Source organism: Cydia fagiglandana, chromosome 20 (assembly GCF_963556715.1).
Source record: "Cydia fagiglandana chromosome 20, ilCydFagi1.1, whole genome shotgun sequence".
Taxonomy (NCBI): Eukaryota; Metazoa; Arthropoda; class Insecta; order Lepidoptera; family Tortricidae; genus Cydia; species Cydia fagiglandana.
This window is the reverse complement of record NC_085951.1, coordinates 4,887,167-4,909,608: the sequence shown is the minus strand read 5'-3', so window position 1 is coordinate 4,909,608 and position 22,442 is coordinate 4,887,167. Positions and strand designations below refer to the sequence as shown.

Sequence of the window (22,442 nt, the reverse complement as noted above, 5' to 3'; positions counted from 1 at the left end):
GTTTAAAATGATAAAACACTGTCTTGATAATTATTCTCGAAAAGTACCTATGAAGCCAACTTCAATTTTTAATCAAAAAAGAGCGTAGCAAATTTTATAATGTTCGTTTTTGTCGACAGTAGTAATTTGCGGTTGAATTTTTTATTTTGCCTTGCCGGAATCAGTTCTAACCCAGTAATTTTCTTTTTGCACACTATAATCTAATGCAGCATTAGGTCGATTAGGTAATGCGAAAGAAAGGTCGATGGAATAGTTAACAGAGGTAATTGATTGTTTTGTGATTTAATAAGGCCAAAGAATGCTTATTAAATAAAAAAATCATAGCGTGATTAGCTTTCATTAATTTACTCGATGAGATTAAGATAAAAACTTAAACAGTTGAAAATCATCTTGTAGTTTTACATGTTTACCTACCCGACAAGGGCGTCGCCAAGGTGACAAGGGGGGGGGGAGCTGTGACTGCCTCCCTCCAAGAGAATAAAATTTGTACTAAATGTGGCATACATTCCTCCTCCCCCTCTTCCTGGCTATCGGCCATATCTAAACAAGGTAGCTAAAAACGCGAAACAGTATCCCCAATACTTAAACTGTAACAGTATGTCGTTGGAACGCCATAAACAAACGTTTAGGATACAATATCTAATTACAATCATGTCAATGCCACAGTATTGCGAGCTTTATGGCTTGATACAGAAGGGTCAGTTTCATCTGTTGGAGCAGTCAAGGTTTGCTGAGCAGGTCTAACTTTCGACAGGTTTCCCTCCACAATGAGTATAGTAATACTTCGCTGACGGTGCTCCGGACTGCGCGTGCGCCTGCTGTTGTTGGTTATTGCGCGTAAATTTCTATCTTTACTGAGTGAGTGTTATTATGATTCTATTTTTTGACCCTTTAGGGAAATAGGGAAGGAAGCTTAAAAGATCCGGCAGTGGGTTGCTCTAAAAAACCTACAGTTCGAAAATAATAATTAAACCTTATTTTGTTTACTATGCGGAAAAGCTTACCTGGTAGGTTATTGCGGAAAAAGCTGCTGGCCCTGAGTTCAAATTCCGGTTAGGTAGGGCTTATTGAACTTTATATTTGTAAGTAAAGGCTGTATAGGTATGTATTGCAGGCACCATACGATCTATTTAATGCCAGGCCGTAGTTTGGAGAGCCCTTCTATATGCTGGTTTAGATTTCACAGTAGGCAATACAATTCACAGATATAATACATAGGCAATTAGGTACTTATGTTATGGCACTTACCGGCCGGCCGGCCTATTAAATTTTTGTTTGTTAGATTGAATGAAATCGATCATATCTTATTAAAAACATCGTTCATGTTGCACAACGTTAAAGGTCTTAAGGTTGACGCTTTTACAGTTGATGTAAATATTACAATTGACTATAAATAGGTAGGTACGAATTTTAGATCCATTTTTATTATGCTTCAGTTAATACAAACAAAAGGAAATAAAATAATAAAATAAAGTAAATATAATGTAAAAATGGGAAATTAAAAATAAATCTTAGCGCGAACGCGCGGTTTACCTACTAAGCAACACATTTGGATCTTAATCGTTCCGAAAGACGGCCGTCTTTCCTATGGGAAATTTTGTAACTGGACTGTGCTCAGTTTGTTTACGATTTGGGTACTTACATTTTTACTAATCAACACCACAAAATGTTGTACTTATCGCATCGCCATTAGTGGTACCATTAGGGAATTAATTTCTATATTTTATATTTGCTCATGTTCCTAATCACAATGTATTAGAGCTAGCTAATTCATTATTTGTCCTAGCTGTTTGTTGAGATAATTTCAATTAAATAGAATAAATTACAAATGAGTGTATCGATAAAGTGTAGCCGTTCGACTCAATCGTCATATTTTCATCAGGGTTTATGGTGGCGCTTTCATAAACTAACTCTAGGTAAACTAACTCTAGGTAAATAACTAGGTACAAGGCTAGTCTAGAGAAAGACAGCTTAAAAATTCCGTGCCGATTTCGTTTTATACCGACAGTATTGGTTGGCATATTACTTGTCTATAACAACAAATAGCAAGATAGAATATTTCCATCTCATGATTTCTAATGTTCACAGGATAATGGAGCGCTGGGTCGGCAAGACAGCCGTGGTGACAGGCGCTAGTGCGGGGATCGGGGCGGCGGTGTGCGTCGCACTAGCTGACGCTGGGATGAAGGTCGTCGGGCTCGCGAGGAGAGCGCCGTTAGTTGAGGTTGGTGATGTTCTCAGGATAATGGAGCGCTGGGTCGGCAAGACCGCGGTGATGAAAGGCGCTAGTGCGGGGATCGGGGCGGCGGCGGTGTGCGGCGCTGTAGCTGACGCTGGGATGAAGGTCGTCGGGCTCGCGAGGAGAGCGCCGTTAGTTGAGGTTGGTGATGTTCTCAGGTTAATGGAGCGCTGGGCCGGCAAGACCGCGGTGGTGACAGGCGCTAGTGCGGGGATCGGAGCGGCGGTGTGCGGCGCGCTAGCTGACGCTGGGATGAGGGTCGTCGGACTCGCGAGGAGAGCGCTGTTAGTTGACGTTGGTGATGTTCTCAGGATAATGGAGCGCTGGGCCGGCAAGACCGCGGTGGTGACAGGCGCTAGTGCGGGAATCAGGGCGGCGGTGTGTGGCGCGCTAGCTGACGCTGGGATGAGGGTCGTCGGACTCGCGAGGAGAGCGCCGTTAGTTGAGGTTGGTGATGTTCTCAGGATAATGGAGCGCTGGGCCGGCAAGACCGCGGTGGTGACAGGCGCTAGTGCGGGGATCGGGGCGGCTGTGTGCGGCACTGTAACTGACGCTGGGATGAAGGTCGTCGGGCTCGCGAGGAGAGCGCCGTTAGTTGAGGTTGGTGATGTTCTCAGGATAATGGAGCGCTGGGCCGGCAAGACCGCGGTGGTGACAGGCGCTAGTGCGGGGATCGGGGCGGCGGTGTGCGTCGCGCTAGCTGACGCCGGGATGAAGGTCGTCGGGCTCGCGAGGAGAGCGCCGTTAGTTGAGGTTGGTGATGTTCTCAGGATAATGGAGCGCTGGGCCCGCAAAACCGCGGTGGTGACAGGTGCTAGTGCGGGGATCGAGGCGGCGGTGTGCGTCGCACTCGCACTAGCTGACGCTGGGATGGAGGTCGTCGGGCTCGCGAGGAGAGCGCCGTTAGTTGAGGTTGGTGATGTTCTCAGGATAATGGAGCGCTGGGCCGGCAAGACCGCGGTGGTGACAGGCGCAAGTGTGGGGATCGGGGCGGCGGTGTGCGGCGCGCTAGCTGACGCTGGGATGAGGGTCGTCGGGCTCGCGAGGAGGGCGCCGTTAGTTGAGGTTGGTGATGTTCTCAGGATAATGGAGCGCTGGGCCGGCAAGACCGCGGTGGTGACATGGCTGATGCGTCCCTTGGAGTGGCCGGCGCTGACCCATCGTGTAGAGGAGCCATGACGTGTACCTACTGGTACAAATTGTGATGTCAGCGCACTCGAGATCCAAGGTGTAAGGGGCGTGTGGTTGAGGAAAGTCTCTTTTACTGTGTGCTTTCTAGTCTGATTATGAGATTAAATATATTTCCCGCAGAAACTGCAGTCGCGAGTCACGGGCAAGGGGAGTATAGTGGGCAGACAGTGCGACGTGTCGCAGCAGAGCGAGGTTGCGGCTGTGTTCCAGTGGATGGACGACACGCTCGGCGGGGTGGATGTGCTCGTTAATAATGCTGGCGTCTTCTTTCCTGGGGGTATGACTGGTGAGTGACAAGGATAGCGATTAACTTGCGTCACGTCACGGCCAAAGCACCGTTGGTTCGGCCTTCTCGTGGGTGGACAACTCTCGGCGTGATTGTCGAAATAATGCTCGATCATCAATCATCGGTTGTCAATGATGTGTGATGATAATAAATAAAAGGAAGTGCGAAACATATTTAAATTAGGGGTACTAGGGGCACATATGTTTAAATACGTAGTTCTAAATGTCTTTCGTTATCATCTTTCTCAACACATGTAGGTATTTTCCAGACTTAAGTCCGAAGCCAACGCCAGAAGAAAATCTGTTGAAATGCATTGACGTCAATGTGAAAGGTGTGGTGATGTGCACGCGCCGCGCTATCTCCTCCATGCGCCGACGCGGCGTCGCCGGACATATTGTCAACATTAACAGGTCAGTTTAATAAATAAGCAACTGAAACACATACTTATTATAAAATTGAGGTGGCACCCACTTCACTTCAGAGGTTAAAATTTTTAGGTACAGTCGCCATCAGATATATATCGGAGCGGCCAAGGTGTTCACAATAACTGAACGCGCACTCTAACGCCTTGACAATAGAGGCGTGTTCAGATATTTGTGAACACCTTGGCTGCTCCGATATATCTGATGGCGACTGTACGTAATAACCTCCGTTAGAGCTTCAATCAATCGAGATTAATTGATGGGCCGCGACAGGAAATTTAATCATTCGCTCTCTAGCGCTAGCGTTTGAAGATTATGCACCTACCCGTCCTCTGTCCCGTTTTTTCATGGAGTCCTATAATTTCAGTATTGCGGGCCACTACATTCCCTTCGATTCGATGTTCAACGTGTACCCGGGGAGCAAGCACGCAGTCACCGGCATCACCGCGTCTCTTGACAACGAGCTCTGTGACTTCGGCAGTAAGATCAAGACAACGGTAAGTATTGAACTCTTTGACCCGCAATCTACTAGGTTTATACTTTGGTTGCTAGACGACTCAGAATACCTATATATAAAAGTCAGAAACAGGATAGAGGTATTCACTAGAGATGCACCGGATATCCGGTTACTATCCGGCCATTATTTTACTATCTGGCCGGATACCGGCAGTGGCGGATTTGCAGTCTTTGCCGCCCTAGGCCCCAGGCCTTGTAGCCGCCCCTTTCTCAGCATCAGCACCCATCATATTGACTACATTTAGATCAGGCAACGAAAAGGTATAGAGGGAAATGTTTGGGACACATTTTTAACTTAGTAACTTTTTTGGGCTCGTTAGGAGGTGAACATATCAAAAGTCTCCTTGACCGGGGAAGGGGGGTTTGGTTTGAAGGTCACATTTTTCGGTTTTTCGCTTATTATATTTCAGAAACTATACGTCCTTGTGACATGATCATAGGAACATAGGTTTTACGAAAAAAATAAGCAATTTAAGTACTTATTAATTTTAAGTGACAGTTTTACCAATAACATTGACTTTTGTGTAGGTACCTTGTAGGTAAACATAGGTAAACATTCAAAAAATCAAAAAAAGAAACAAGAAAAACATTTTTTTGCCTATTTTCTTGAATAACTGCTAAACTATTTATCTTAAAATTATAAAAAAGGTATTTGAGATTCTTACAATGAGCTCTTTGGTTTGATATGTAACACGATATAGTTTGAAAAACTTTTTTTTAATTTTCTCATTTACATTCATCATTGAGTCACAAACTTACATATGTGTGCCAAATTTCAACATAATTGGTCCAGCAGTTTCGGAGAAAATAGGCTGTGACAGACGGACAGCCAGACGCACGAGTGATCCTATAAGGGTTCCGTTTTCTTCCGGTACGGAACCCTATAAACGGGGAACAAGGCGCGAAGGCGTCAACAATTTGCGAAATCGACGCCACACTCGCGTTCGCGGCTTCACGCTGCGATTCGCGCACTAGTGTGGAAGGCCTTCAAGATATCGTAAAAATTGTAGCTTGTAGCAAATTTAACCAACTTTCATTTTGTATAATGATCATGTCGTTAGAACGCATAGTTTCCGAGATATAAGCGAAAAACTAAGATATAAGTCAAAAATTGTGTATCAAGCATTTCCTCTATAGGTACCTTTTTTTGAGAATTCGTTGCCTAGCCTAATTTTGAGTTATTTTTAGTTATCATCAGCGAATTTTTTGTCACAATTTGCCGCCCCTAATATCTCGCCGCCCTAGGCCCGGGCCTACTGCGCCTTATGGGAAATCCGCCACTGGATACCGGATAGTAACATTGCTTGATTTCGGAGTAAATTGGATATAAGAAACAGACCTGTCATAATCGTACTTGTTTATTATTTTAAAACAATTTAATCATTCCACTGACTTGCACGCGCACTCATTTCGAACCTAGAAATGAGTCTGCGTGAACGTTTACTAGTAAACAGGTCAAACCTGCAGAATGCGCACCTGAAAAACCGAAATGTAGGTATAGTTCCGCTGGCCGAATATTTGGCGGCCGGATACCAGATATTCGGCCGATGGTCAGGATTCTCTGTCTGTGGGGGCTAGAAACCTTTAAGGCCCAGGTTGCCAAATAAATGTTCGTATCCGTTAACAGAGATGTGACTTATTTGAAATACTTGTATTTAAAATGCAAATACAAAATGCAAACAATTTTGTATTTAAATACCTTTTGAAGAAAACTATTTTGTATTTTATTTGAAATAGTTTTTGGGACCTATTTTCAAAATGCAAAATACTTTATAGTAGGTAGGTAATATAGGTAGGAGTTACAATCTCTTCTGATGTTAAAATCCTGGCGACTCTCTCATTCTTTTAACATGGAACAACTGTTGAATCTGTTTAGTAACGTCGCACATGACCACAAGCATAGCGAGTGGTTAAAAAAGTGGAATCTTGAGTGTTGCGAGGTTTTCAAGGCACGAGAGGAGAACAAACTTTTCTGCCCTGGTGAAGTGAAACACAAACGAGACGTTTTCATTACACTAACGAGAGGCATTAATACTAGCTGTAAAACATTACAAATTAATGCTTTAAAAGTTGGCCGTTAAAAACCATCATCCATACCTACATCCTACCGGTTAATTAATATGAGCACTCAACTAGAAATTTGTACTTTAGATAGAGGATTGATTTCAAAGAATAAAGAGTCTTTTCAACTCGGAAATTCCGAGTAATACTTTTTAATTCAGACTAGGTATTCACTACTCAGAGTACCTTTTATCGCAAAGTATTTGTATTTTCAAAATACCTATTTCGTATTTTGTATTTAAATACTTTTTATAAAGTATTTTTCACATCTCTGTCCGTTAATACAAATCGGTACTTCCTGGCAGGCTTTTACCACAGCAGAAATAATCGAATCCAACCCACATTCACAGCCATTAGAGTACCTATATGTGACGTCCCAAGGGTAAAGATAATACCTTATGACGGTTGGCGCTTACGCCATTATTTACGCCGCTCTAATATTGAGTTATTGCGGCGCTATGCGACGTAAGCGTCAGCCGCCATAAGGTACCTTTTGCCGTGGAACGTCACATATAGGCTAATTAGCCGTAATTGTATGGCCTGCATAGTGTATATGTACATAGGTACCATATGCTCAACATTCGCACACATGTTTTTATAGCAGAGGTAGATAACTGATGCAGGAAAATACAGTAGACGATAAGAACTTCATCAAAAATCATCATCATCATCTCAGCCATAAGACGTTCACTGTTATCTCAGCCATAAGACGTTCACTGCTGAACATAGGCCTCCATACGTGCCGGTTGGAAGCGACCCGCATCCAGCGTCTTCCGGCGACCTTAACAACGTCGTCTGTCCATCTTGTGGGTGGACGTCCTACGCTGCGCTTGCTAGTCCGTAAGAACGATAAGATAAGAACTTAACGATATTTAATTTTACAGCGCTATCTAGCTGTAATTATCCCTGAATAAATATGAAATATGTTCTTATTTCAGAGTATATCCCCGGGGCTGGTAGCCACGGACATGGTGATCGCCGAATTGGACGGCGCCCCGCTGACAGCGCCGGCGCTGCGCCCCGAAGACGTCGCCGAGGCCGTGCGCTATGTTGTATCCACCCCGCCCTCCGTCAACGTGAGTCTAATGCTCTGGTTTCCTAGGATAGCGGTGCCGTCATATAGCGGCATTCTCCATACAAACACTACGACATCCATATTTAGCCGTATATTATTTAGTATGGAGACGGCCGCTATATGACGGCACCCTAAGCTCGGTTTTCCTAGGATAGCGGTATCCTAGGAAAACCGAGCTTAGGCCCCCATTCGCACGACAGCTTTCGTGTGCATACATATGTGGCTATCCATTTGTGCCATTCGAACGCTTTTTTAACGCGCGTTGAAAAAGCTGCCGTGCGAATAGGGCCTAAGGGCCACCCTAGCGTCGGCGTCTACTTAACTCTATGGCTGCTGCTCGACGCAACGTTGGCGCAATTGCGCGGCGACGCCATTTTCCATAACGCTGACTAGACGCCGACGCTCAAGGGACGCTAGTTTGGGGTGGCCCTATCTTGTAGAATGTAGATTAATTCTTCAGGACATATTTCCAAAGATCTTGCATGAACTATAGGGGTAGCTGTTAATTGTTTATTTTTGTATGTTTTAATATATTTTAGTTTGTAGTAAGTATACAAATATTATACATACATGATACATGTTTTGTTACAGATTAACGAGTTAACCATCACGCCTGTGGGAGGAAAACGGCTTTGAAACGAACGGAAACGGATCCCGAATGGATAAATAAATCTTGGTCTTCTGTTATTATATAATATCAAATAATTATAATGTCTGCACCCAAATATTTTGATTGTTTTATACTCGAGGGTAAATAAACTTGTCCACGGATTAACGCCATATTACAACCTATAACGATAAGTTCAGTGATAATACCTACATATGTGACGTTCCACGGCAAAAGGTACCTTATAGCGGCTGGCGCTTACGTCTCATAGCAATAATATTGGAGCGGCGTTAATAATAAAGTAAGCGCCAACCGCCATAAGGTACCTTTACCCGTCGGACGTCACATATATTGAGATGATCTCTAAGAAAATTTCATAAATGGAGAATAACAATCATTTAAAATAACTACAGTCCGTTTTATTTCACAATTTTTATTTCATAAAAACGAAAATAAATAAATAATAGCAACATGTCAACATTATGAAAACAATAGTATAATATAAATTATTTGCAATTAAAAGCAGATATCAATGGAATGTCCGAATAAGACCCCTTGAGGCTTGAGGTGCCAATAGATATTCTGATAAAAGGGGGATTGTTCGCAAATTTCGTGCTCTAGAGGTCTTAAAGGATCAGAAATTAAGGAGTACAAAAAGAAATGCATTGGTAATAATAAATGGTTTAAATACTAAACGATTCTGGTTTCGTTATGTAGTCGTTGAATTCATCATTTGTACTTGCCTAAGTTGCCTATAACTATTTATCTTAGGAAACTGCTCCGTTAAAAAATATAAAAAACCTGTTGTTATATAAACATCACAATACATATAAATTCGGATACATTCTGCAAATGTATGTCATTTCGTTTTAAACAAAAATTATCACAAGCCATGATTCTGCATAAAATTTAAAAAAATAACTCATAAAATACATTTCATTGTAATAAACCTCACTACCGCGTAATCTAAGACTTTTATAAAACAAAGAAACAACAAAAAATACAAGAAACAAGAAACCCTGTTTGAAAGTCATGAGTAATAAATACGGTCAACACCATAAACTGTTTACATCTGTAATTCTGTACACCTACAAAAATATACTTTCGATGATTTTACAAAAAAATAACACTTATTATACGCGATTACATTTCACTTACACCTGTCAAGCGCATGAACATTTGTACAACTACGAAGATAATGAGTAATAACTTCATGTTTTGTCATAAAATATAGTAAAAAATACAATACTGTATCAAAATAATTTATTGTGTAAAAAAAACTCCAAATTGACAAGTTATACTTAGTCGTTATGGCTGGCATTCCATTCGGAAGATAAAAAAGATAATATTGTATTTTTCAATATACGCGTTAGAACTTATCATTTACCACATTTAGCTATTCCTTTAGCATATTCGATAAGACTAAGTCCTCTTCATATGTGACAGTGAATATTTCTAAGTTATAATTGTCATAAACGGGCGGACAGCTAAAATACCGCCGAAGGCACTAGTGCTATATCCTACAACGATTCATCAATTCCTAACGGTCTTTTCTCGTAAGCAAGCCAATATCTTAATAAAAATTGTCATGAGAAATATCTTTATCATATTCAACATGTTTTCAAAAATAAATATGGTCATGTTATAGAATTAAGTCTTGTCATATTTGTCACAACAATTATTATTTAAGTTTTAAGTCAAAAGACCCGTAGCTCAGTAAGCCTTACTTTCCATAAATATATCAACAACAACAAGTGCAAGCTACTAACCACCCGTTTATAAGAGGCTCCAATCGAACTAACGAGTTAATGGAGAATCATTAGTCTCGCATTGAGCTCTTTAGACTAAAAACCTGTACTGTATCACTTTTATAAGTTACAACAATGATGTTTTATTTAAATTGTAAAATGATCACTATCAAAGCAACGATATAAAATAAGTCTGCCTTGATTTGCTCTTTAAAAAATTATACTAACATAACAATATCATTTATCTTTCACTTATATAATTAAACTGATGACAGAACACAGACGGACTCTATTAGTCCTATAGAATCGCTAACACGCATTGATGTAACTTATACAAGCGTTCCCCACACTATAACCCCTTACTTCCACACATAGTTAAACACATCCATGATACTGTCATAGATAGTGAACGTGATAGCTACATCGAACACCACTCTGCTCAGGCGAGGTACCGTGCCCTTATAGAAGGCGAGGGGGCCTTCTGACTTCCAGGTCTTGATGAAACAGTCCCACGTGCTGCGGTATTTGGAGGCTTCGAGGCCCTGCATGCGGGTTTTGACGACGTCGATGGGTGTGTTGCCGAATACGGATGCGGCTCCTGTCAACAAGAATATAGATTAAATATTCGACGTAGTTACGTAATGTGCTTATGATACAGGGTGTCGTAATGGAGCACCAGATGTACTGTAAATAATATTATGGTAAAACACACAAATAATCTTAGAGAGTGATTGGCGAAGAGAGCCTACCCTTGATTTGTTCCCAAAATTATAACACTTATAACTTTCAATTATTACGAAATGCAAGTTTCTATAAATACGAGTATTGCATAAGTCTTGTTTAACATTTGTTGAGCACAAACATGAGTCGTGCATTTGGGCCATCTTATCAGCTGCCATGTCAACTATAAGATAACCAAATAGACGATATGATTTAAATCTGCTTACGCTTTTACTCGTAGATAAAGCATTGTGTAGGTATTTGCTACTTCGTAATGACAATAGGGTTGTGTTCCACCTACCCAATTTCTTTGAGAGAGTGAGACGTACATATTGGACAGGTGGAATACCACTCTTACGAAAAAAGCGTTTTGCGTGATTTTCTAGGTAAAAGAATAACATTGGTAGTAGATATCTAATTCCATGGTTATAAGACAGTAACGCCTTAGTGTAAGGCCTGAGTGGACGCTCGAGTTGAGCGTGCAGCGGGGCGGGGCGTGCGGCGTGCATGTTAAACAAATGCAAACGTATAGCAGCGGCCTTAGTGCACTGCACGCTGCTCAAATCACCTGTGAGCCCGACGCCACGCTGCACGCCCCGCCCAACGCTCCGCTTCGAGCGTCCACTCAGGCCTTACACTTAGCGTCAACCGACTACAAGTTACATTTTACTTTAGGATTTACAGGTTTCAATCTGTCAACTTTGCCCGGCAGTGGGTTACTTCTAGATGACAGCTTAGGACCGAGAGTGGGGTACTCGAAGAGAGGCCTATGCTAAGCAGTGAATAAAAGGCTGAAATGTTGATAATGGTACTTACCGGCGATACCACCGAAGAGTCCCACGATGTATTTAGGCACGGGCTTGTCGCGGTCGCCACCCTTATACCAGTCTCGCAGAGACTCCATCACGAAGAACCGTATGGCTTGGTTACTACCCTGCTTCATTATAGTCGCTGTGACGCCCTTGTACACTCCGCCGACACCTGAAGATGAACATTATGGAATTAGGTCAGATGAGCTTGAATCCATCTGGTGAATTTACGGATTTTGGATTTGAAAACACAAAAAACCGGGCAAGTGCGAGTCGGACTCGCGCACGAAGGGTTCCGTACCATAATGCAAAAAAAAAAAACAAAAAAAAAAAGCAAAAAAAACGGTCACCCATACAAGTCCTCCCGACGTTGCTTAACTTTGATCAAAAATCAGGTTTGTTGTATGGGAGCCCCATTTACATCTTTATTTTATTCTGTTTTTAGTATTTGTTGTTATAGCGGCAACAGAAATACATCATCTGTGAAAATTTCAACTGTCTAGCTATGACGGTTCGTGAGATACAGCCTGGTGACAGACGGACGGACGGACGGACGGCCGGACGGACGGACAGCGAAGTCTTAGTAATAGGGTCCCGTTTTACCCTTTGGGTACGGAACCCTAAAAATGAAGAAAAAATCTGGTTTAATTTGGTTGAAAAGCTAATGAATAGATACGCAAAGTGGTAAAATGGGGATGATTATTTCCCATTCACGATAGCGAAGTGGGTTGTCGTTAGTACACTGTTGTAAGTTTTTCTAAAATATTATGCTAAGGTTTGGTTAGAGTAAAGTGTCCCCCAATCCCTAACTCTTACTTGGTTTCGAGTGTTCCATATGAAAATAAAATACTTCTTTGTATACCAATCTTCTTCTCTAACAATAGTCCTCACGCCGTGGAAGAAGCCCTTGAACCTGGGCTTCTCCATCCGCATGTCGTTGATGAACTTGACCTTGACGGTCTCCATGGGGGTCACCGCGAACACGGCCTCGGCCACACCAGCTTATTATCACATATACCAACCTTCTTCTCTAACAATAGTCCTCACGCCGTGGAAGAAGCCTTTGAACCTCGGCTTCTCCATCCGCATGTCGTTGATGAACTTGACCTTGACGGTCTCCATGGGGGTCACCGCGAACACGGCCTCGGCCACACCAGCTTATTATCACATATACCAACCTTCTTCTCTAACAATAGTCCTCACGCCGTGGAAGAAGCCTTTGAACCTCGGCTTCTCCATCCGCATGTCGTTGATGAACTTGACCTTGACGGTCTCCATGGGGGTCACCGCGAACACGGCCTCGGCCACACCAGCTTATTATCACATATACCAACCTTCTTCTCTAACAATAGTCCTCACGCCGTGGAAGAAGCCTTTGAACCTCGGCTTCTCCATCCGCATGTCGTTGATGAACTTGACCTTGACGGTCTCCATGGGGGTCACCGCGAACACGCCCTCGGCCGCACCAGCTTATTATCACATATACCAACCTTCTTCTCTAACAATAGTCCTCACGCCGTGGAAGAAGCCTTTGAACCTGGGCTTCTCCATCCGCATGTCGTTGATGAACTTGACCTTGACGGTCTCCATGGGGGTCACCGCGAACACGGCCTCGGCCACGCCGGCAGCCAACCCGCACGCCAGTTTTCCGGTGTTGCTCAGGGTACCATTGTCGTTTACCATGTATAGTTTAGCTTGCTCGAATACGCCAAATCTGGGGGGGAATAAATATTTTTTAAATGTTTTTTTTTTCTTTTTTAAAGCCTATATGGTGTCCCACTGCTGGGCAAAGGCCTCGCCCCTAGACCTCCAATCCTCCCGATTAAGTGCAGCATGTAAAAGATTATTCCGGTAAAATCTTGATAACGAAAGTTGCTCTTTTAATATCTGGCTGCGTAGCCAAGATGCCAATCGTTTACGCTCCGTAGCGAACGAAACACAACTATGTCACTGTCTCATTAATAAGAGTGATAGAGAGACACAAAGCGTTACGTTGTCGTAGAGCAAGCGATTGTCACCTTGGCTAGGTACATTGGTAAGACCATTTTAGAAAAGCTGTAAACTCGAAAAATTCAAGCGCGAAGTATTAATATTACCAACATAAGTTTTCCGGATTTTACTCACGAATGCTAACAAGCCGATTTACGATTTCGTTCCTGTGTCAGAAACTCAACTTCCTCGTGGTTCCCTAAAATTCTGAGAAAGACATGAGTATAAATGGTAATTACGCTTAATTATGATTACTAAGACACAGTTACCGTTACCCCCTTATTCATAAACGCACTACAAAACTCAATTAGCTAATAATCGTTTGTCCTTATCTGTCATTTTGACTTATGTATTCGTATGAAAGGGATAAAACATAATTTAATTAAATCAGTCCCGTAAAGTTTTATGAATAAGGGAGTTATTCATAAAACTCAGCATATAGTTCGTTTTTTAAAAAGCGTTTTTCAATTAAAAGACATGTCAAGATCGCTTACCTTCTTGCAAGTTCTTTCTAATGCTCAGGGGTCGGACAAAAAGTGCGGATGACGTAAAAATGACGTAATCTTGCACACAGGATGATGTTTGAGTTTGTATTTAAACTTCCGTGTCACGTACCTCCAAAAACGGAAAATTGCCACAATATTCGAGTAAAGATGACATTTAGAGCGTTTTCTTATACATTAGTAAATATAAATTTTAGCTAAATATAATCGTGAAGATACAATAGCTAAACAATAACGAAGTCAATTTATTGTTCATCTGATTGACAATGTGTCAGTCAAAAACGTACTTACTCATTTCAAGTGGCGATATCGTTTAATAAAGAGGTTGATAAATGATAAGTGATACTTAATTGTTTATGAAAATCAAAAATACTATTTGAAATCATCCTATAAGTGGTTTGACGTCATCCGCACTTTTTGTAGTAATGCTAAAAAAACGAACTATAGAAGTACAAAATTTGTTGAAACTACAAGTTTCTTTTTCGTTGTAAATGAATCGTTTTGCATCAATTGGTACTGTCGGGCAAAATATTTAACATGTTATTTTACAGCATAATATTTGCTTTGTGACTTTTGTGAGTAAACGTGAGTATACAATTAGCCGGATTTTGTCACGGTTGCCAGCAAAGAGTAAAGTATGTTGCCAGGGACGACAGAAGTTGGCATATTGGCGATAATTATACAAATGTTTTGTATAAACAGTATGTTACTCGAACTCGTGAATATTTTATATCTCATTGGAATATTTTGAGTCATGTAACGATGACTGCAGCTATCTTTATTTCAGAGCATTTTGTAGCCGTCATTCCCTGGAAATGGATACAGGATACATTTATCCCAGGATTCATCCCTTAGAGGGTTGGGTGTTGGTTGCAATTTATTATGAGAGAGGGCTGATTTAGACGGCGCGCGTACTCGCGATTTTAGTTACATTGCGGCTACTTTCAATTCAACCGATTAAAAACCGCAATATAATGAAATCCGCAAGCGAGTTCTCACACCGTCTATATGGGCCCTAGCCCCTTAGGTAGTAAGGAAAAGGTGAGGATAGTTTAACAAGTGACACGCGGCCACCGGAAGCATCTGTGAATGTCAGTCAATATCATCAGATATCACGCGTCGTCGGGTAACCTCCATTGTGACATAATGAACTTGTTATCGTAATGCTGATAGCGATACTTTGCTGAAACACGATGCGGTGCGAATTGGACGCCTTGGACCGCGTGTTCCAGTGACGTTGGAATGATTAATTAAGGAGTAACGATGAGAAGCGCGTTTTATTGCTTTTCCTTAGAAGCATTCTTACGTTATGGCCGTGGTAGCTCATACAGCTATCCACCCTCACTTAGCAATCAAAGGGTTAAAGTCGACCATTATTTAGTCAGCAAGACTCCGCTGGCTTGGGCAATTAGAGAGGATGCCAGCAGTTATGGAAATTATGGGCTTTAAAGGGAAGGGAAAAGAATTTTAATATTTCATGTTATCGAGTACTTCGCCTTATAATAAGGTTCAATAAGTTCGAGTTAAAGAGGTTCCAATGTATTTAGAACACATTAGCTGCTTCGATATATCAGACAAGTCATGCTATGCGGTCAGATGGCAGATATGCCTACCAATCAATCCAATTTCGAGATAATATTATACACACGTCGACGGCGTGCGATATTTCTTGTTGCACGGTACGGGCGAATGGCAAGGACACAGCTGGGCAGCTGGAGTAATTATAACAGCGTTGTACACATAAGTAATAGTGGGTAACTTCCGATATAAAAACGGGCTAGTTGTTATAGGTATGTATTATGTATTGGAAACTTTCGAATGACCGTTTTTTAAAGTTGGTAAATAGCGCCTTGATTTACCGCTCGCTGTGCCGTCGGTCGCTTGCGTTTAGTCCGCGGCTTTAATGTAATGGCTCCTATACACGATGGGCCATCATACTGGCCCACTAAGATGGGATGGGGATGGTAGAGGGTAATGGTGTCGAATGGCTTATGGAGTGTCTGTTTTTCGTCCGCATATCAAAGGTATTAGTGGGCCAGCGATGGAGCGTACGCATCTACGCGTGGCCCATTCCATAGTCCTCTCAACCATCGCATGGCCACCTCTCTGGTCCAGCGTTGGGACATCGTGACGTAGAGGAGCCATAACCATCGCGTGGCCATTTCCCTGGTTCAGCGCTACGCCATCGTGTAGAGCCATAATATCAAATAACTATAAGTTCCTGAACTAGTTTTAGTCCCAAAACTCAGCTATACCTATATATACCTTCTACTAACAACCGTACAAATTATTTTCCAATTTTTATTTTTATTTCCCCTGAGATAAGTGGTAGAGCTATAATTAAAATTCCCATTAAGCTATTTAACTACACTGATGTAATGATGATTTATTTGTTCAGTTTGTAGGACGAATTGGCCAATCGCCACTGGAGGTGTGTCGGGTACGTCAATAGCACTACCCAATTGGAATACTTATTCGTGCGTCTACGTCACTAGTCTATTTCCACACACGCCAAACATTCACTGCTCTCCAATTAATTTTTGGAATATGATGATTTATTTGTTCAGTTTGTAGGACGAATTGGCCAATCGCCACTGGAGGTGTGTCGGGTACGTCAATAGCACTACCCAATTGGAATACTTATTCGTGCGTCTACGTCACTAGTCTATTTCCACACACGCCAAACATTCACTGCTCTCCAATTAATTTTTGGAATAAGCAGAGTCGTCTTTGGGCCAATTTTTCAATTTCAGATTTCTATAACAAATATTTTTTTGTATTTAAAGAATAGTGGAAATCTTGCCAGTTTTTCGAGATTTCAGTTCAGATTTTTTCTAATTCCTAAATAGCGATCCCAAATAATCAGTAATCACCCCATTGACCTAGTTGCCGTCGGCAGCGTAGTGATGTTGGTCCCGAGATCGATTTCCGGCAGTCAAATATTCATGTATGTTTCTTTACACACGAAACGCCACTTTCGTCTTGGTACTTTTAACATTCGCAAATATTTTTCGGCGGGGAAATAGGTAAATGCCACGAGTAGATAACATATCGGTCTATCAATAAAATCAGATAATGGAGTTGTTGTAACCTCAATGGTTCGCAATGTAACTAAAATCGCATGCGAGTTCGCGCGCCGTCTAAATGAGCCCTAAGGATATGTCAAGAGACTATGTTTCTGTCCTTCGGACATCCGATATCGGAAAGGCGCTTCCGATAAATTCAGCCATGTCGGAGCCCCCCGTCAGCTGTCGGTCCGATAATATTTGTTTGTGTGCGTAGGTGTAGGAGGCGCGGATCTGACTATAGGATCCTAGATCCGATATCGGATAGGTCAATGTGTAAACGCTCTTAACTAACAACATGTAGGGTCTCACCTGACGGCAGACTTGGGTATGGAGCCGTAAAGCAGCACGCTGAGCCCCCTGTACAGCCCGAAGAAGCCATGGCCCTGCACGGTCTTCTTTACACAGTCTCCGATGCCTGTGTACTTCTTGGTGCCACCTGGAAATACAACATGGTTACTCTCAGTTTATGTAACTCTAGTTTGTGTGAGGTAGGGTCGACACAGAACGAACAGCCTCACGAGACAGACGCGCGGGGACGACGCAGCAACCGATAATTAATACGTATAGACGATAGGATAGAACCGACCACAGTGGCCACTTTCATAGCCGAAAGTCGGGTAAATCCGCTCATACTCTCCAGAATGGAGGATATCGAAAGAGACCCACTATCCCGAGGCGGCTCATACTGTGTAAATGCGGTGGATCTTGTGTCGGATTAATCAATAAGCAAAGTAATGTCAGATATAGGTAATTTTACCGTATTTATTCAAGACTAAAGAAATTAGTACTCGGACCAGCGCACGGCCGCGTGGGAGGGGAGCGCGCGAGTAAAAGTAACATGACTGTACCTACTTCATTTTCAATGATGAAATTATGACGCGCTAAGGTACAAGGCTATGGAAGGTAGAGATTACTTCTACACTCCATATACAAGGCTCCACTCCAAAAACAAAACACTATATTATACAAATTGACAGCTCATACGCATGACGTTCGATTGATAACTGAATTGTGTGAAAATAAAGAATATCTCCCAACCTTGTACGTTACATAACTTTTTTTCTCCAATTTATTTTCAAAATCTGGTTAAAGTTCATCGGGTTACTCAGACCTACCCAGTGTACACACAAATATTACACGTACACTCGTGTCACTCACGCGTATCGCACGAGTTTGTCATATTTATAATTCGTAGCATATCAGTCACCGGGTCAAGAGCAAGTTTACGGAGTTCAACGACCTCGACAGGCATTAAACAGCCATGATTGATTACGGTATACTATTATGGCTCCTCTTCACGTTGGGCCAACGCCAACGCCAACGAGGGACGCATTTATGCGTTAGAGGGAGCAAGTGATATTGCTATCTCATTCTACCGCATGGCTGCGTCCCTCGTTGGCGTTGGCATTGGCCCAACGTGAAGAGGAGCCTTTAAATGTCGTTGTGAACTCGATCTACGTTTTCAGAATTACGTAGAGAAAGGGACACGTGCGAGCGAGTAATTAATGAGAACACCGTGTAGTGGTTTTATATTTAAAGTTTTATTCTATCAATTTGTTTTAGTGGGACAATTCAGACGAACGTTTCTAATGAATAACTAAGAGTGTCTATATATACTAAATAAGCAGTGAAGTAAAGATAGAGTGACAGCAATTTAAAATTTTGAACACTGTATTTCTCGATTACCCAAGGATGTAATTATTGATGTAATTGAAGCACTATAAACTTTGAAATTAACTGTAATTTAGAAATGAATTAATCATTTTAAACAGCTTTTAACCTTTTGCACAGCTTTTTAGAATGATTTTTTCATGTCCTTATCAGATATAACTTTATCTTGTGAATAAAAATACAGTGAAACCTGGTTAATTGGCACCTGGATAAATGGAAAACCTCAATAATTGCAACCAAAAGTCCGGTCCCGGTCCCTAGAGACCAAAAGGCCTCTATAATTGAAATTTTGGAACCTCTATAATTGCAATCTAGATTTTTGGGGTTTTCGTAATTTTGCCTCTGTAATTGACCACATCGCAACTTAAGACCTCTATAATTGACACTGTGCTAAAAAAATCCGTTATTTTTGCTCTTGTTTTTACCTCTATTATTGAAACGAGTCTTACTTCTTACCTCTGTAATTGAAATAATGTAGTTGTAGACAGCATAAACAATATTTTAATAGCAATGATCATTTTATTTATATCTCCATCCAGAATTCAATTTATTTATTGGGTATCTATAAACAGCCTGTAGTAGGTGAAATAGTTTTGATCAATAAAAAACAAAGTATGTTTTTTACATTCTAATAAAACTTTCTTCTACAATTCAAGGGATTTTTTTAAACCCAAATGATAAGAAAAGAAAGTGGTAATTAATGTAGTGTAAAAGTGCAAGTATAGACAGAAGCAATATATAGACCTGAAACACAAAACGTAAGCGTATAAAATCTACTTTAAATGTTTATTTGCACCTCCATAAAAGAAATCTGTCAGAACGCAACCTCTATTAATGAAAACCTCTATAATTGACACAACGATTTTTTGAACCTCGTTAATTGGCACGACCTGCTTAAATGAAAAACCTGGTTAATTGACATAAACTGGCCGGTCCCTTGAGATTGCAATTATCCAGGTTCCACTGTATTGTTATTGTTATCTTAATATAGGTAGATTAGGACTAGTCTACAAAAATAATATTTGATAGATAAATTATTACTTTAATGATAGTGTAATTTTAATTTTTATATGCAGTGAGACATGTTTAACCCGTGTGAAATGAAAAAAACCGGACAAGTGCGAGTCAGACTCGGCCGCCGAGAGTTCCGTACTTTTTAGTATTTGTTGTTATAGCGGCAACATAAATACCTACATCATCTGTGAAAATTTCAACTGTCTAGCTATCAAGGTACATGACAAGAACAAGATACAGCCTGGTGACAGACAGACAGGCAAATGTTCTGTTTTTTAACCCTTTGGGTACGGAACCCTAAAAAAACAAATCAGGTGAACAAAACACATACTTACCTACTTCACTGGTTTATCATAAAAGTGTCACTATTTTTGATAACTTGATAAGAGTATCCAAGATATTTTATTATTCAAAAGATTTATTTAGCATCTTAAATCTTACAAAATCATTGATTGATCTGAGCTGATTGTAAGAATAAAAAATCAATTATGTTGTAACAATTAATATAAATAGTGTAGTGAAAAAAAAGTTGTGTGAAAAGGATCTTCAAAAAAAAAATTCATAGAAATAACTTAGGTTGGATCCTTTTAATTAGCATTGGGACACCTATATTATGAGAGAGATACATAATAATATAATGATTGTTAATAGATAGCTCTAACTTAGTTTTATTTAATTAAATATTTATGTAGATAGTTGTATTTATTGTTAATTTAGTTTTTTATCATATGTTAATAGAAGCACTTGTCAACTGATTGATAAAAGATGTATTTACACGGAATGAAGTGAGCCGGTAGATAAGAGTAGGTACAGTATTGATCTTCTGATTATACATGCCAAGATAACAACTCTTAGGATGATGTAATTTCAAAGTTATCAAGCATGTTTGAGTTTGCCGTAGCTACAGTTGTATTCAGAATAAGAGTAAACTGAGTGCATATAAATAGAAATGAGTGAATAACAGCACAACAACCAAGCAGGTTCCGGGTTCGAATCCTGGAAAGGCCATTTATTTGTGTTCATGATGTAATCTAAGCATGTATTTATCTATATATGTAAGAAGCTTTACTTAGTTTGGGGATAGGTGAATACATGTGAGATTGGCCCCAAAAATTATAGTTTTTCACCTATGTAAATAAATACAACTTTAATTCAAAACAAAATATAAATATGATAATCTATTAAAAATGCCTGCAAGACTCAGTTCACTTTAATTCTGAAGACTGACATAACATTTGCATGTAATTATAATTTTCCTGAAACACTATATTTTTCTACTACTTATAATAATTGGAACAGTTATTTTGCAATCACACCAAAATGACACTGAGTACCTAGTAATAAACTTACATGGTCAACATTAACTACATATAACATTTTTTTTTCTACTTATCACTATAACTACTAGCCAGATATCTTTCTTAAAAAGCTATTAATGTTACTGCTCAGAATAGTTCTAGAAAATGGATGAATAAAATACCTAATTAAAATAATGAATACAAAAACGGAACATTACCCACTACAAACAACATTGCCTTAACAAATTGAACCTTAACATGAAGTCGTAAAGGTACATGATAATTATTATATTGTCATGGCTAGGGTTTCTAATGAGATTCTAATTAGTACACAATTGTTAAAGAAAAATTTCCTTTTGAATGTTGCCCACAGAAAACAGGCGATAGGTCTGTGAAAAACCACTCTATAAGTAGATTTACTTAATTTATATTTTTGTTACGGCATCGGCATAGTTACTAGTTAAATATGCATGGATTTAGATAATAAACAAGACAGACGTAACCTTGAGAGTATGAGCGTCGTTTGTGTTGTAGGTTTTCTGACACGCAAATAATATTAAGAGCAAAGTCCACATTTATGTGGAGTCGAGTACTATCGCGTAGGAGTAGAAAAAAGTGATCGATGGAAATATTTTTAGCGGTTGCCATTGGATAGAAACACAAATAGAAATATACTAGGTATGTGGATTTCCGTCGTTAGTCGGAGTGGCGGTAAATTGAAACTAATGACCATTTATCTCTATTTCTAGAATCGTCGTTAATACCACAAGAAACATAATATCCACAGATGGATAGATATAAATAGGTCAATCAACAATGTTTACTATTACGTTATCGAAGGTTATAATCACATTGAATTGATGAATGAAGGTGAACCCGTTAATAACGTGACCGGTTATCACTAACCTTTTTCGTCTAATTGTAGTTGTGTTTTCACGTATTCGGTTGGGAATGTAATACAAATTTCAATGCCACCAGTGATGCCGCCGGCAACGACTCCCTTCATTCCCACTGATCCTGGGCCCCCAGCTGCAGCCGCTGCGCCACTTTCCGACATCCATGGCCTTTGGAATGGATTCTTAAAACTTCCCGTCCTGTTAGACATGGTTCTAACTGAAAACACTTCAATCGGTTCTCACAACGGCTGCAACACCCTCCCCATACAACAGCGTAACACTGACTGATGTTTTTTTTTTAATTTCATTTACTTGATTAGGGATTGATT

At 40.6% G+C, this 22,442-nt stretch overlaps 3 protein-coding genes across 5 annotated transcripts; 2 read left to right on the top strand and 1 right to left on the bottom strand.

Annotated features, from left to right (window-relative positions):
• The first annotated feature begins 782 nt into the window (after positions 1 to 782).
• On the top strand, positions 783 to 8,804 carry LOC134674633 (farnesol dehydrogenase-like). Of its 3 annotated transcripts, XM_063532753.1 has the most exons (7): positions 783 to 858; positions 2,857 to 2,992; positions 3,551 to 3,716; positions 3,985 to 4,126; positions 4,506 to 4,635; positions 7,654 to 7,791; positions 8,382 to 8,804. In XM_063532753.1, exons 2-7 carry the CDS (start codon positions 2,861 to 2,863, stop codon positions 8,424 to 8,426), a joined length of 753 nt encoding a protein of 250 aa, XP_063388823.1. In that variant the 5' UTR covers positions 783 to 858; positions 2,857 to 2,860; the 3' UTR covers positions 8,427 to 8,804. The 3 variants fall into 3 exon arrangements, with proteins under 3 accessions (XP_063388823.1, XP_063388822.1, XP_063388824.1); XM_063532752.1 differs by lacking the exons at positions 783 to 858; positions 2,857 to 2,992 and adding an exon at positions 2,693 to 2,839; XM_063532754.1 differs by lacking the exons at positions 783 to 858; positions 2,857 to 2,992 and adding an exon at positions 3,171 to 3,304.
• Positions 1,546 to 2,648, top strand: LOC134674818 (uncharacterized). Its single transcript, XM_063532969.1, has 3 exons — positions 1,546 to 1,634; positions 2,089 to 2,584; positions 2,634 to 2,648. Exons 1-3 carry the CDS (start codon positions 1,588 to 1,590, stop codon positions 2,646 to 2,648), a joined length of 558 nt encoding a protein of 185 aa, XP_063389039.1. The 5' UTR covers positions 1,546 to 1,587.
• A 10-nt stretch (positions 8,805 to 8,814) lies between the features above and the next one.
• Positions 8,815 to 22,416, bottom strand: LOC134674632 (putative tricarboxylate transport protein, mitochondrial). Its single transcript, XM_063532751.1, has 5 exons — positions 22,124 to 22,416; positions 17,544 to 17,670; positions 13,165 to 13,388; positions 11,682 to 11,846; positions 8,815 to 10,743 (listed from the first exon to the last, which is right to left on the bottom strand). The coding sequence occupies exons 1-5, from the start codon at positions 22,320 to 22,322 to the stop codon at positions 10,505 to 10,507; spliced, it is 954 nt and encodes a 317-aa protein (XP_063388821.1). The 5' UTR covers positions 22,323 to 22,416; the 3' UTR covers positions 8,815 to 10,504.
• Positions 22,417 to 22,442: the final 26 nt, after the last annotated feature.